Source organism: Polypterus senegalus, chromosome 4 (genome assembly GCF_016835505.1).
Source record: "Polypterus senegalus isolate Bchr_013 chromosome 4, ASM1683550v1, whole genome shotgun sequence".
NCBI classification, from domain to species: Eukaryota; Metazoa; Chordata; class Cladistia; order Polypteriformes; family Polypteridae; genus Polypterus; species Polypterus senegalus.
In genome coordinates, this window is record NC_053157.1 from 157,020,971 (window position 1) to 157,038,088 (window position 17,118).

The 17,118-nt window shown below is 34.2% G+C and overlaps 1 protein-coding gene across 2 annotated transcripts in view; it reads left to right on the plus strand.

Moving 5' to 3' along the window:
- LOC120527758 overlaps positions 1-17,118 on the plus strand; it is a 28,198-nt gene that overhangs the window by 9,412 nt on the left and 1,668 nt on the right. The window contains exons 4-6 of one of the 2 annotated variants that reach the window (XM_039751542.1): positions 1,132-1,230; positions 4,796-4,942; positions 12,569-12,692. In XM_039751542.1, the coding sequence (XP_039607476.1) occupies positions 1,132-1,230; positions 4,796-4,942; positions 12,569-12,692 (370 nt within the window). The remainder of the gene's footprint in view (positions 1-1,131; positions 1,231-4,795; positions 4,943-12,568; positions 12,693-17,118) is intronic. The other variant, XM_039751544.1, reaches the window with a different exon arrangement.

A 17,118-nucleotide genomic window follows, 5' to 3' on the forward strand; every position in this document is an offset into this window, starting at 1 on the left:
ATAGGGCAAAGCAGGTTCACACCGTGGACAGAGCATCAATTGATCATATGCCACACTGGCATCCATACTCGTTCATGCCGAGATATAAAAATCTTTCAGCCCAAAGAAGCCCATAGGCTGAATATTGATTATTCATTTAAGATTTTGTACCAAACATGTTATACAATTCAGAAAAAAAATTTTAATTAGTTTTGTATTATGTACATTTTCACTCGTGAACCATGTACACTATACAATAATTGCACACATAGTATAAAAAATATATGCAACCAACACAAAATATAATATTGAAATATATGCAGGGAAATATCATACAAAATATATAGTACAATTTTTACAGAACTGATTAAATCCAAATACTAAATGTCATAGGTTAGCAACCTTCTGGAAAGGTCATTCCATAGGGAAATAATGGCAGTTTCATTTGCATAGAACTCTGAAAATAGTTCCGCCAAGTGTTACTGTAGTCACTGAGAAGAGAGAGCAAATGGAAAAGATTCATCAACACTGAAACAAAAAAATATTAGAATAATTAATTTAAAAGAAATGTAAAACAATGTGAAAATCTTGAGCTTGATTTTAGCAGCTATATCATTCCAGAGTTGAGGTGTCTGCATTTTCAGATTAAATGGAATACTATATACTTAAAGACACTGAGGTTAATATATTATACTGTAGCTTTATAATCACATTTTTACTAGATAAAATATAGTGAAATGGATAAAATGCATACTCATTCATACTTTATTTTTGGTCAGGTGTCATACTACAAAAAAGAAAGTTGCATTAGTTGATAGTGCACAAAATTTGTGTTCTCTTGACATTTTAACTTAATCCTCAAAGTTAGAATATATTATTTGTCTGTCATATGATTTTAACATTGGTGTAACTCATCTGAAATAAATATCATCCATATAGAATTAATGTTTTTCTTAATGGCTTTGTTTCCTCCAGAGTATTTGTTTTTATCAGCATGAAGAAGTCTCTGACTAATTCTTTAAGTAATACACTAGGAAATGTGACAATAAAAAGACTTTTAAAATATCAGTGTGTTTTAAATATTTTCCCCTTAATTTGTGTTTCAATATATCGTACTGTTTAACATGTCCTAAATGTTTATTCTGATTGTAGTGTTGGCAAGAATGACAACAGTCCATCAAAACAAGATTTTCCAGTTGGAGTGGCACAAAAAATTGTAAACTTTTCTAAAAGGCGTTTGAGGTCTTGCAGGTGGGCCTTTTTTATCAACATGTTATGTAGTAGCCACAACAGAAAAATATTACTTGTTTAGGTCTGAGGTACTGTGTCTCTTCGGAGACTCCTTGGGTTACTGCTGGTTTGACTTTGTGTTGAATGAGCAGTTGCTCATGGAGTCCTGAATGAGGCACATTACCTGCATTGTGAGGGAGCATCAGTTACAGCACTATGGCCATGTGGCTCGATTCCCCAGGGGTGATCTAGCTTGCAGGATACTCATTATTGAGGACCCGAGTGGCTGGACCAGGCCAAGGGGACACCTGCATACTACGGCAGATAGAGGGTCATTTCCAGAGGATGGGATTGAACCATGTACCTGCCTTTCCCAACCAGGATCCTTAACTGTTTCTGCATGTGGTGGGTGCCGCAATAGGACTTACTTTGTAGTTAAATGTAGGGGTGTGTGATATTGATTAAAAAATTATACAGTATTTTGATATTTTCTGGGATTTTGACGACAATGATAATTACAGGATATCTTGCATCTTTTAAAAATGTGTTTGTAAAAGTCTTGTTGGTCTAGTTAGGTCTCCATAATAGGATATTAATTATAGTTTACTAATGAGATTAATGGAAACAATAGTTAAGGAAAATGGGTCTTATTTACTTAATGCTGAAGCTAACACAAAACATTAAAATAACCTGTCGGAGTATTACTGAGATTAAACAGTGCAAGTATGAGTACACCATTTCAAAGTGGCCTGCAGGATTTGCACATTTGTCAACAAACTATTGTTATAAGAGCATTTTAAACAGACACTTGCCCTTAATGTAAACAAGATATGAATCCAAAGGGGAAAAAATACTAATCATACCGTATAATCTTATAATGCACACTCGCGTATAATGCTGATGCTGATTTTAACCCAAAATTTTCAGGTAAAAATAGAAATTCATATATACTGTATTGTGCACCTTTAACTTTTCAAGATTTTAGGGCGGATGTCGACTTTTGTTGACATGAGAGTTGAGGGCAATAATCAATTGTAAGCTTTGAAAAAACTCACCGTTACAGTAAAGGAGGAACGTTAGACTTGTTAATTTGTGATTGATGTCTAATCCCTGCCTGTGCATTAGTAGCAAATAGCAAAAATGGCATCAATCTCTGGCGAGAGAGTGAAGTGAATGTGCAAACAAAATACTCTATGGCTGACATTTTTTGGATATTTTATTATTTTTCAATTGGACTCCGACTTGTCGGACTCCAGGTTTGTGCAAGTGATCTGGATATTGAGATTTAAAACAAAAGAGAGGTAGCAGCATCAGCTGATTGGTCCCCAGCTGATTGTGGTGCTGAACGCGTTTGTGTAGCTAATGTGCCTATGGCAACATTCACCTGGAAGGACTGCCATTTACAATGACAAGAAGTACAAATTAGAGTGCATTGCACTGTGACCTTTGTCTCTGCCGCTGTAGCCAGAGATGGCAAACACACAGCGAGAGTGGCCACAGAACCAGCAACAGACCTTTTATGTTCATTTATTTATGAAACCATTGTTTTGTGAGCTTTTCAGAAAACAGCCCAGCAGCTGCTTTCCACTTATTCCCACTGGTGTTGCTCTCGGTGCTGCTGCAGCCAGAGACCGCTAACATGCAGCGGTAGCACACTATATGTGGGAATACATGTTTTATGTTAATTTATGTGAGGAACTATTGTTTTGTGTGCTTTTCAGAAAATAGCCTGGTGGTCGCTCGCTGTAATCTTCCCCTGACCCTGGCCCATACATCAAACAGATTTTTTTGTTTTTGCCTGATACTTACAGGTCTCTTTTATACTTCTGCTTATTTGGCTGATGCCCTTATCCAAGGTGACTTACAACATTTGAGATACAACTGGTTATGTTTCTTTTTGGTTTTGCAAATTATGACCTAGGCAGGTGAAGTAATTTGCCCATGGTCACACAATGTTAGTAGTGAGATTTGAACCCAGAACCTCAGGGTTTGAATTCTAAATCCTGAACCACTGTGCCAAATTGCCTAAAAAACACTTTCAAATTATTTGGTTGATTAAAACAAAAAATAATAGTCTAAAGCTGTATTTTTATTAAAACAGTTTTTCTGTGGGTTACATGGACTACATGAGAGTTACAGTGTTCCAAAGTATGATTTTTTTTTTTTCATAAATGTTTCTTTTTGTTGACTTTATTTTAGAGAGATTTTAACAACTGCCTGTGAAATTATATAGGCACCCCATGCTTTCTGTTCATGAAATACTATGTTACTTTGCCTTTTCAGCATATTAGGACTCTATTTCTGTGGCTTTCAGTCCTACTTCCACTTCATAACTATACCATGAATAGTTTTGTTGTCTGAATAAGTGAAAGTACTGTGAACATTTTTTGTGCATTTTCACTAGATCAAAACTGAGACAAAGGCTTTACTTGGTTTCTTAAAGACAGTAAATTTGGCTGTCCGTACGGTCTTTAGAATTACCCATTTATTAATAGCAAAATGGCAGCTTCTATAATTGCTTGTTAAATTTCTGTCTTAAGTTTCTTTGTTGTAATTTATCTTCACGTTGATTTTTTTTAGATAGGTGAAACGGTTGTATGGTTACGATGAATTTACTGCAAGTGTGCAGAAAAATGTTCAAAAAATGGAGTATGTTAAGAAAAAGGGGGAAAGGTGCTATGGTCACTTTGAGCGTTTGCTGTACAAACTTTAAAAAAACTGTAGTTCCTAAGCATAGTCATTGAGAAACTGTATCTGATATATTATGCATCAGCTGTAGTCTGTACAGTACGTCTTCAATGGATACTATAGGGATGCAGATTGGAATACAGTTTGGAAATGAGGAATACCATTATAGGTTGGAATGAGTTTTAAACAGCATATAATTCTATTCAAATTTAAAAGTTTTTAAAACTACACATGGATATTCATATTCTCACTTTAGTTATATGTTGCTATTGTTGTTCTATGCATGTCTACAGCCTTTACCATGTAAGTTAATAAGGTCAGAATACATTTCAGCTGTTTAAAAAAGCAATCTACAAACAGACCATAGATTGATTACATGACATGCTCAGGGTCATACAGTGAGGCAGAAGTAGTAACTGGTCCTTATGGTTTAAAGTTTGGTGCTCTAGCCACTAGAACACATATACTATACTATACTATATGATGATGCTGAATAAATCTGCTAACTTGAAATCAGTACACAGAAGTTTTATTTAAAATTTAAGCTGCACATTATTGTTTTTATTAGTATAGTATTTATTCAGCGACTTAAGATCAAATCATAAACTAGCAAGTTCAGATCAAAGATTATTAAAGAAAATCATAAGGGCATTATAGTCGGCAATGTAAAGGGAGAAAGTTAAAAATTAAGATATTTTAATAAACATTAATTTGCTTAATAAAACCAGAAGTACTATATCTGTCCCTTGGATAAATTATTGCTCCACTCTCTCTTTTGTACACAATATTTATTATTTGTCTCTTACTATTCAAGTAAGTACCATAATATTATTTTGTACAAATTTTCTGACATTAATTTGTTTTTTTGACTGTTTCCAAACAATATTTTTCTTTTTAGGGTTAAAGATGCAAGACTACCAAGGAGTGCAAAGCAAAAAGCATTAGATCAGATTAAAATGTCATCTGGATTTGATGACATGAAAACTGATGTAGAAGAAACATTTCCTAGAAGCAAAGAAATCAAAGATGTGGAAAAGGTTATCCAGTGAGTATTTTCTGAAATATCCACTTTTAACATTCTTACTATTATACATGCCATTTAGAACTAATACAGTATTTTATGTATTATACAAAAACAGTTATATAAAAAAATTAAGAGCATCACACATAATTGTGTGTGTCTGTGTAGTAGGGGGTGCTTAAGAACACACACACACACACAGACTGATTTAAAATAACGTGGAATAAGAGGAGAAAATGATTTATACTTAAGGAAGGTGACGGACTCTGCTGTTTAATTAGTAGGAATATCTGTGTTTCAGAAGGATGTATACAGTTTAGTAGTATGAGGTCATTTCTTTTAAATTACTGCTGTTTAAGCATGGAGATAGTTGGTTCAATTTATTTTTATAAAGTGCATTTTGCACTTAAGTGTAGTGTGCTAAATGGATCAGCCAAAATATAATACAAAAGGATATGAAGCAAAAATGTTGTTTTGGCAGTAAAACCATGCAGATATTTAGAAATAAATATACTTGAATAGTTTTAAAATCAACAGTATTTTTATGACAGCTCAGTTAACATTATTTTCTTTTCAATGGAAGAAAGGTTTTTAATGTGCCATTCAGGAAATCAGTCTGTAATTTCGAGTTTTATTTAAACATCCCCAGTTTATTAAAGGAAAATCCAGACATAAAATTCTAATTCGTTTTCTCTCATTTAGAGTCTCCTTCTAATGACGGTTAATAATGCAAATTGTGAATTAAGCTTTAACATAAGATGGTGGTGAAATGAAATGGACAATTATGCCATCCATAAATGAAGAACTATTTTTACCACCCTGTAAACTTGTTTCAGAAAAAACGCAGGCGTCACTTCATGACGGTTCATGTAGGATTTGATTGATCCTCCTCTCTAGCAATGATTACCACTCTCAGCTATATGGTCTCATAGGGTCATCGAGGACTGTTAATTTTTTATGTATTACATTTCTAAGCTGTATAAACATTTTTATAGATAGACACTTGTTCAACCATTACACCTTCTTGGGGAAATTTTTTGATTTTATTTAAACCATTTAGATGTTTAAGCATTTCATTTTTTATCCTTTATTTATGCAGGATTTGAAGAAACTCCTAAACTCATAAAATGAGTTGCTTTGCTACTTATTCTGTATGCTAAACTGCTCTAATACTTCCACTCTATAACTCTTCTGTGCTTTTTATTGCTTATTGATTATGTAAAACATTCTGTTGATAATAGCTATATTAATGTGTTTATTGACTTCTGTTTGTTGACAGTATATTACTACTGTACATTGTGTATTCCTGGATCATACACATTATTTTGCATTACACTTGCATGTATCTGACTTAAAGGTTGCATTGGGTGTGACTAAGATGGACAGGATTAGAAATAAGTATGTTAGATGGTCAGCTCAGGTTGGACGGTTTGGAGACAAAGTCATAGATGAGAGATTGCGTTGCTTTGGACTCGTGTAGAGGAGAGATGCTGGGTATATTGGGAAAAGGATGCTAAGGATAGAGCTGCCAGGTAGGAGGAAAAGAGGAAGACGTAAGAGAAGGTGTATGGATATGGTGAGAGAGGGAATGCAGATAATGGTTGCAACAGAACAAGATGCAGAGGACAGGAAAATATGGGAAAAGATGATCCCCTGTGGCAGCCCCTAATGGAAGCAACATAAAGAAGAAGAAGAAGACTGGACTCAATATTTACATTTGAGTCTTATATATTCTTACTTACTAGTACTGTATTTTTATATATCTGCAAATTTTCTTACATTGTCCATTAATTAGCAAGAGAAATGCTGAAATACTAGTTCATGTTTTTATTACTTCCAGACTTGGTATTAAGATTCCCTGATCATCTGTTGTCTCCGCTAGAACATTCAGACTTTAGTCTATTTGCCCAACACATACAGATCATATTATTTCTGATAGGCATCAGTTACATTAACTAGCCATTTCCTTGCATATACTGTACAGTTCAAATGTTTGCTTTACCACCTTCAAAACTTTGAATGATTTACAGCATCTAATTCAGCTCCTTCCTGGTATGTAAATCGCTGTGTGCTAAGCAAATAAACATTTATTTACCATTTACTTTGCACTAAAGCTACCTCATAGATCCATTATCTGCAATTTATAATGATTCAGTATTTTACTGACACAATAATTTATTAGGGTGACCAAAGTCCTGGTGACAGTTACAGTCCCAATTTCTGGCTATGCATTCTGATAAATAGCTGAAGAATATCAGAATGTCCACGTTTTAACAGGCTGGCCATCTTCTAAAACTTCTAAAACTTTGTTGACACAAGCATCCTAACAATATATATATTTTATATATACAGAATATTTTTATGAAACCCCATGGAGTACAAAATCCCATACCCCTTTACCCCCATGTAATATTCAAATAATAATGTGGTAAAAAATTCGGGAAAAACTACATTAAGCCCTTGTGTTGAATTTGAACATAATTGTGCGGACGACTAATTAATACAGGCAGCACTGCTGTTTATTTGTTTACAATTCAAGCACTGTATGGCGTCCCTTGTGTTCACTTGTAAAAGTGTTTGTTTTTTTGTTTTTTTTTTTCTCGCTTCCCCCTTTGATGACAATGAGATAAAGCAACCATTAATGAGGATGGGCTTTATGTGTGAGCATACATGCTTCATAAGTGACCCGGTTTGAGACTTTAAAAATCTGGTCGCCCTATAAATGACCTTTTGAGTGCCACATTCACCTGATATCCATAATGATCGGTGGCTGTAATAAACTTTGCCTTTCACCTCTTGTTATTCATTTGTCATAACTAAACCATCCCATTTCATGAAAATTACTATAGCCAGTCATGCTCAAGCACAGAAGTGATTACGAAAGAGTTTTATTTATTTATTTGGGACATAATTGGCACTTACAAATTGTCACAGTTTGTTAATACGGTGTGTGTTTGTGTGTGTGTAAGAGTGAGCTCAGTTCTACTATAAAATGTGTAAAGTACAAAAAGTTCAAAGTCAGAAGTGTAAAAAGTATAATTATACAACTAACAATAATATATAAATATTATAAATTAATAATATAAAATTAATAATGTGCAAAACACTAAAAGTAAAGTCAGAAATGACTAATAATAATAATACAGTAAAGATAAATAATAATGAAATGAGTAGCAATAATAATGACAATGCTAATTCAGTATATACTTTCAAAATATGCGTTTTGGGTGGTATACGTTTGAATAGGGAAACAGCTTAGGTGTACGGTCATTTACCCAGCACACTTCAGCATAATGGTTTGTTTCAACAACATTTCATTTGATCGCGAATTCATCAAGAAATAAGTAAGTAGATCTTGCCTGTCAACATTCACTTTTATTCCTGGCTACCCCAGAAAATCAAAATGAGGTGGTGCTGGTTTATTTGAAGAAGGGTCAACAGAAACCCAAACAAAAGCATCCCTTTCGCATTCATCAGGATCACTTTCGGTTTCACTGTCTGTTTCAGTTTCACTACCTGAAGACAGATTCACTTCTTCATCACTGTTCGTATCACTGTCAAAAGCATGCAACACCTAAGCTGCAGAAAAAAAAACGTTTCTTACGAAGACACCATGAGGCTAGGAGAAGATGTGTCTACACCGTTGTCCAGGAAATGCTCAGGTCTGATGCTTATATAAGACACGCCTATACTGTTGTCCTTTTAACACTCAGAACTAATGCTGTTAGCACTTTTATAGCCTGAGTAATCCTTGTGCGAGATGCGACTATATAGTTGCCCGGGTGACACTAATGCTTTTAACACTGTTTTCATAGCCTGAGTGATGTTCGGATCTACAGTAATGGTAAGCAGGTTAAATAACCAAAATATCTCCACACAACTGAATTCCTCTGACGCTTCCTTTCAACAATGCCCTCATCTTTTGAGACTTGGGCTGTGTCCGTTGGGGTGTCTTCTTTGGTAATGCTTAATTTATTTTTTTTTTTGTTTTCTGTTGTTGTTTTCTCTTGTTATCTTGCTCCCACTCCTAACATACTGGTGTGCACAGCTGCACATGTTGTGCTGCAAGCTGCTGCTACCACTATGCTCAGTGTTGTGTGTGTGTGTGTGTAAACCTATCCAGATGTAGCTGTAACTCTGTTCTAGCCACATGATTGGTTTGGCACTATTCTCATTATCATTGGCTTTTTGTGTTGTCTGTCAAAATATGGACGGGATGAGTTCTGTCAACGTTGTGTTGATCATGTCTTATATTTCTACTGAGGAAAAGTTATTTAATGATAATCATCTTTATCGTTTTATTGCCTATCCCAAAATATATATAATCAAATTTCATATTATTCTTACTAATTAACTGTTTAAATTAAAAAGAATACATTGTAAAATTGTGTCTTGCAATGACCAGCAACAACATCAAATCACTAGGACTAGCAGAAATTGATCTAATGCAGGAATGTTAATTCATAGACAATTGTATATAGCATATTCAAGATTAAACAACTCCATTGATGATGATGTCTTCTTTTTATTACTACTTAATTTTTGATTGATGCCTTTAGTCAAGGCAACTTGCAACATTTGAGATACAATTGGTTGCATTTCTTTTGCTTTTACATTTGGAGCATAGGCAGGTGAAGTGACTTACTCCTGGTTATGCTGTTTCAGTAGCAAACTATGAACCAACAACCCCCAGGGTTTAAAGTCCTAGGTCCAAGGTTAAAAACCCATAAAACTAATATTGCATACAGAAAGGCACTTGGTTACATAGTACTTGTGATACAACTGATTAACCAATGGCAGTATAACTGAAGCTCATTGACTTTGAACATTTCATGGGCAAAGCTGGGTAACACTGTGAGTAATGAATAGAGTCCAATTTCAGGTCTACGTCCAATTTTTGCTGTCTAAACAGCATGACGAAGGTTGTTTTGAATTACTCATTATCAAATCACACAGTTATGGAGCTCGGGAGGATGCATTCATTGACCATTCTAGAAAACTGGACCTGCTCATTTGAGCTTTTTTTGATAAGCAAAGTTATGTTTTCATCCAGACTTAGAGTGTGATTAATAGCAGTGATAAGAAATTTAAATTATTCCACTCTTTTGATTGTGGCACTATTTAAGAGTCTTAAGTTTAGTGTCTCTCACTCATGCCTGCCCAATTTCATTCTCTGAGAATGTTAATCAAAAAGTCAGAGACACTGAGGCATGTGGAATAGCTCAGGTTCGTACAGAATATTTCTGAGTAAAGAAGATCTGATAAGTTTCTGGCAATTGGTGAGTGACAATTTCACAAATGAAATCCTGAGTAAATACCCTATGAATCCAAATTGTGCAAAATTTAGAGGAGTTCAACTGATATGTTGACAGAGTAAACAAGTTGAAGGGATGAAGAAAATCTGTGACACACTTGAGATAGATAGTAAAGAATTAGATATTTAATTGTTTACTTTGTTCCTTATGAGTGCCACTGTTTGGTTCAGAGACTGTGCTTTCTCCCTCCTGTACTGATGGCTTGCTAGCAACACATTGCTGGCTGTGGTGTATTTTCAATTGGCTGTCCTATTTCAGTTAATTTTTGTTATTGCCTCCTACTAGTGTTTTATGACTACTTGCTTTTATTACACATATGAATAATCGTTTATTTATTTATTTTTTTGTTTTGTTAAACCTTTACATTTTTCTCTCATTTGCTATGTGGTCATTTATTCTCCAAAAAAGTAATCTATAAAATATTCTTACATTCTGCGCTCAAGGAATTAAGCTGTTTTGTATATAAAATGTAGTGTCTGCTAATTGCTAGGTGCTTTTGCTATTTAACTACTTAGGCATGAGGTGTCCCTCTGGGGAAACACAACCATATTTCACAGTTGTTTGCTTATGTTGCAGTAAACCCATAAGTCAAATGAAAGCAGTAATGGTATTTTTACATACCCAAGGGTGCCATATTTCAAGTAAATAAGTAGTTACTTTGTCTGTTCTCTTTCATTATTAAAATATGTGATTTACACACATACCCCAGGGTATGCAGCAGCTTATCTTTATGCATTGTTGCACACAAAGCTCAACAGAAGTCAGATTCTGAACACAGTTTTGACTCTATTGAGAGTGACATATTTCCTCAAAGACTTCATACTACACTTGATTTTGTAAGTACTGCTTTTTGTATTACTTTGAAGTGTCGAGGCATACAGTTTTATAGTTTATGCGTCATGGGTTCATTTACCATACCTGGACACTGTCTGCTGCTCATTCCTCCCTATTTTTACTGTGCTTAATGTTAGTGCAGTGCTTTTTCAATTTCAGCTTGTTTCTTAGCATATCTGTGAGTACTGATAAGATGTGCTTGAGCCCCTTGAGAGTTAATGTGAGGACCCCTCCTTTTGATCATATGTCACTGTATTACACCACTCACATCACTGTGGTGTGAGAACATGAGAGAGAGAAATGTGTAACAGGTAATGGCTTGTTTATCATATAACCAAACCCAACCTAAAATACTTGTTCTGAGATATTGTTGGTGTAAGAAACTAATTCTGTACAAAAAAAAGAACACTGTGCTTCCAAACTGAAACACACCTTGTGCTAAATGTTATAACTTTGAAGTGCAATGGAATAGGACATCAACACTTGGTACAATGATAGCTGACAGATTGAGACAGATTGATTCCAAGCTTGTTAATCATAAAATGTTTTGGTTATATGCTGTAAAAGCCATTTTCTTTGAGATCCCTAAAGTACCATTTTATTGTGTTTTATGTAGTTGAAATTGGTGTAAACAAAGTTTTTTTTATTCCTAAAAATACTTTCTTTTAAAGTAGCATTTGAAGCATCGTACTTGTTCCTCCTCAGACATTTGCAGCTCCTTTTATTATATATTTCCAGAGTAATGGGCATTTACTTTTGGTTATGTAATATTGGCACAATATTGCCAATAACCCTGTAGGTCATAATGGTTAAACTCAAGCATTTTATTTATAGCATATGCCTTCTAAATATTGTTTACTCCTGTTTCATTCTGAGCACCTAGGCCTTCACAACACTCTTGGCTTTCCAGTAATGCAACCTGCTTATTCATTCTCTGCATTTTTATTTATATAGTTTAGATGTTACAGAACAAGAAAACTATTGGCAGCGTGAAGGTAAATAGGCATTTTTGGCCCTTTTTTTTTTTTTTTTACCTCAAAACTTAATCCACTCATTTCTTTACTCAGGTTGAAATAATGTAATAAATGAAACAATGGGCAGTGTTCTATACAGTATGGGTTTGAAGTTTCTACATTAGATGCCTTCTGATGCTTAACGGTTACACCAGTTTACAGTGCATATGTATTACAGCTGAAGGAAATATGACAGATAAAGTTTGGTGGTGGCTATATTTTTACAAGATTTTTATAAATCTCTCTCTCTCTCTCCTAACAAAAGCATAGACCAAAAATAGCACAAATCCAGCACCTATCTAGTAATTGGTAGTTTATTTTTATGTTGTTGCTTTAATTCTTTTATACTGGCTATTAAACAGGTGCCAAATCATGTATGCTTTTTTGATTCACAGTGAAGAGAAAGTGCAATATGATTTGTTTTGTGAAAATATTTGTATCGTTTACTTGTATTAAGACATATTAAAAGTTGTGTTTTTTTTTTTAAGGTCTGATTCTTCTGTGTTTGTTCCTCCTACACCATTGCAAAGGTTTGTCACCAGACGCAGGAAAATAGTAAAACACAATAAAACTGCTGCAAATAAATGCCCACAGGACTCAAAATTCAAAACGGTAAAATTCTCTCTATTAAATTCTATTTCATGTGGGTTGCAAAATATGCGTGTATTATACATTTTTGTTTAGTGAAACACAGTCATATTGAAGTTTTTTTTTTAATTTATAAAAATAGCAATTTTGAATAGGACATGTACAGCCATATTTTTAACATTTCTGAGCCACACGATAACTATTTTTTAAAATTTTAAATCAAGAAAGTAACAGAGTATACAGTTCAGCAGATGAAATTTACTGATCTTGTATAACAACCAGTAACTTCAAAGTCAATCTAGAAAAAAACAGAACATTTTAAAAGAAGAAAACGGGGGGGAAAAAAATTAAAACCTCAACTGAGAGAGAGAGGAGAGACGAGCAAAGGAAAAAAAAACTTTCCCCCTATATGAATGCTTATTCAATTTTTTTTTTTCATAAGTCTTGCCACGTTTTAAAAAGTTTTTTTTTTACAGATCGTCTAAAGAAGATAAATCTATGTGCTAGTAGTGTGGTATAGGCTATTACTATCAATTTAAGCCTATCTGGAAACACTGCTGTTAATAAGTTAGGAGTTCTTATAACACCAAGGCTGCCTGATAAGTGTTTATAGGTTTTTGTCCAAAATTATGTTAATTTGGTATATTCCCAAAACATGTGACCTAGTAATCTTGGAGCTAGACTGCAATACTTATAATACTTATCTTGCCTTGGATACATTTGTGGACCATTTTCAATGAGATACATGTGTTTGATGAAAAAGTTTAAGTTGAATTATTGAGTGCTTTGCACATATAGAACTAGAGTATATTCTATTTTTGGCTTGATTCCACTCTTTTTCAATTAAAATCTTAAAAAAAAAAAGCTCCTTTTTCCCCACTGTACCTTAGGATCATTGAAGGGAAGATCATTTGTTTTTATATATTGTTTGTGTCTAAGTCTTCATGACTTAGTATTGCTTCTGGAATGTTAATAGTTCAAAGGTCTGGAAAATTGGGTAAGCTTCTTTTAACAAAAGTTCTAATTTGAAAATAGTGGAAAAATTGTGTTGCTGGAAAGTTAAATTTGAAGCATAATTGTTCATAAGATACAAAAATGTTATCTATACAGTTCTCTAAGTGTGTTAATCCCAAGTGTTTTCCAAAGATTAAATTCTGTGTAAGTTTGAGAAGGTTGAAAAAGGTAATTTTTCATGTAGAGGAGCAAAATATAAAAGCTGAGCTTCCAGTTCTTGTATCAGCCCCATATTCTGAGTGATTGTTGGACAAATTGATGATTATTGGTATATTGATAAGTTAGTGTTTACTGCAGCCCAAATCAAGGCATATAAAGAATAAGAGTGAGATTTACTTTCCATTGCTGACTAGGCTAGTGTAAATTAATTAATTTGTTCTGAATTCCATGTCTTCATAGTCTGTACTGTATATTTGTCACCCAGTAATAAAATTTAAAGTTAGGTAGTGCCATGACACCTTCTGTTTAAGATTTTTGTGGAGTCGGCTTTTGAATGCTTGGACATGCAGATAAATAAGGTTATAGTTGAATCATGCTATGTAAAGAATGATTTGTCAGTGTATCTAGGGAGGCTCTGAAATAGAAATAGAGGCTTAGGAAGGATGTTTATCTTGATAGTATTGATTCTCCCTGCTAAGGCAAGATGAAGGGTAGACCATCTGTTAACATCTTTTGAAATTCTGCTATTGTGTTAAGAACTAATAGTAAAGATATTTGTGGGTCTAAAGCATAAAGTACAGTATCATTTGTCTGTAGTGATATTTTTGTTTGAGTCCTTTTTTGATAACCCTCTTTATTTCTGATGTAGTTTGAAAATGAACAGCAAATGGCTCAATGGCTATTGCTAAAAGCAATGGTGATAAAGGGGACCCTTGCCGAGTGCCATGTTCTAGTTTGATGTATTTAGAGTCATTTTGTTGTGGGGAACTGAGGAGTATGGACTCGTATAAAGTGATTTTATCCATGCTGATATATATGGGCAAAACCCGAATTTATGTAATTCGACTCTGTCAAAGGATTTCTTTGTCCAAAGACAGGGTCTTTGGAGTGAAGTTTCATTTTCATCTAATGTCATATTACATTAAACAGATGCTGACGATTTGAAGCCAAGTGCCTGCCTTTAATGAATAAATTTTGGTCTTGTGATATTATAGAATGAAGCGCTTTGTACATTCTTCTAGCTAAAGCTTTGGAGAGTTTCATAACAACATTATTCAGATATAGAATTGATCTGTATGATGCACAATGTAGCAAGTCCTTATTTTTGTTTGGAAAAGCAGTGATTAATGCCTGATGAAAAGTTCAAGGAAAAACTTTGTTGTCTCTAGCTTTGCCGAATGTTATTACTGTAATAGTAATGTAGTTTAATTATTTTTATATATGTAAAATTCCATTGGATAGCCATCGGGAGCCAGCTGTTTTCCCACTTTGGAAAGAGTTTATAGCATCCAGTGGTTCTGAGAGTGTCAGAGGTTTGTTATGTCTTTCAGCACTAAGGGTATCAACCTGTGGTATTTGTATTATAACAGAACAATTCCTTAGATTGTGTCTCGTCTTCTCAAAATTAAGTAGAATATCAAAACTTATGCTTGTAGTACTCCTTAAATGTGTGTTTTACATTTTTATGGTCTGTAATAGTGGAATAACTGGATTTGTAATGCTAGCCAGTGGTTCATGTGGAAAGGAGCATCTACCTTGGAGGGCCAAATAAACTGTAAGGGGAGGAGCTGACCAAGAAGGGAAGGGAGGTCCAGATCAGAAGGAAGAGTCAGACTTAATAGCGAGTCTTAATAGAGAAGCTACACTACCCGCTGAAGTTAGGTGAACCTGGGATCATATCAGGAAGAATAATTTTCTTTTTATTCTGTGTGTGGTGAATTCGGGAGAGGACCTGAAGGGCCAGAGTAAGGGACAGTGTCAGTGTGATCCTGTAAAGGATCATTAATAACTCTTGATGTTTAAAGGACTCTTGTTTTCATTAATTCTTTTCTTAGTTTTTATTTGTGTAGTAGTGGTTTATTTTGTTGAGTGTTTTGGTTCGTGATTCGTGTGTGGGGGGGAGGTGCGGCGGAGTGCGATTATGTATACTGAGAGTTTGTTTTGAATGTTTTCTTATTTACAGTATAATATTTCTCATTTAACTTAATTTTCTTCCATTGGAATGCTTCTGTACTACTTGTGTTTTAGTACTAAAGTAGAGTTGGTTGTTCGCACCCCGGATTATTTCTTTTATTTTTTTCTTTCTTTGCTGCCATTCTAGATTGGCAGCGCAAAATACAATCTTACCGGCTTGGGGAGCGGTACAAGTTTATTGGGAGTACTTATTTGCCACTTTATATAAACTTGGGTTTGGATGCGGCGTCTTAGAGTACCTTTAGTGGCTTGCTTATTCCATTGCAGTGTTATAAGGAGCATTTCTGAGACTATTTTTTGCCTATAGCCATCAAAGTATTTAATGTTTTCACCCTAGACAGTTAAAATATAACAGACCTACTCGCTTTGGATTAATATTTGTTTGTGGAGCGTATACAATACATTTACACTCAAAAATTAAGGGAATTCCAATGAATGGATTTGAAATATCCAAAGAAAAACCTTACAGCAGGCATAGTGGTTATTCTTACTGCACCACAGTCCTGAGATGTACTTAGTATTCAGGTATGTTCAGTGCACTTGAGAGAGTTTTATACGTCTCTACAGAGCTGTGGCTCTCTATAATATTTTCCAGACTTGTTTAGAATTCTCTGTTATCATCATTTTATTTTGCATGTTGTTGTCCCTGTGGGCAATTAACACAGGTGATCAATTCATGTTGTTATATATAAATTTGGTGAGTTGGTAAGGAAGATTTATACTGCACTTTAGGTTTAATTTACAGCGGTATGAATTTATTTTTTTTCTTGTTTATACATTTTTTTGAAATGATTTTCTTTTGATTTGGCTTGGTTAATACTGTTTTCTAGATCATCCAGAAAAACTCTTACCTCAATATATTGAATGTTGATTCTGAGACAGAAGAATGTAAAAACAGTTTTGAGGTCTGAACACATTGTCAAGCCACTGTTAATATATGAAACCATGTCTCGATTTTTTTTTTTTTTAATTTTGAACTGCACTGTCTTAAGAATGCTTTCTGCCTTTGTGTTTTTCTAAGATGCACTTGGCAGGAAATAGTGGTATTGGAAAAATAGCTGACAGGACAATATCAATAGGAAGTAGTATATTGTTATGCTACTGTAGTGCTTAGAATAAATTGTCACAGTGTTTTAAGTTATGCAATATGACCATTTAAAATATGCATATTTACAGAATGTAATTAATAAAGTTTTCTGCTATTTTTATAATCATTACTTTATCACAAAGTGTACAGCATATGAAAATATCACCTCTGATACTTTACTATTTTGATTGGTTTGTACAGTACATCAGGCATCCC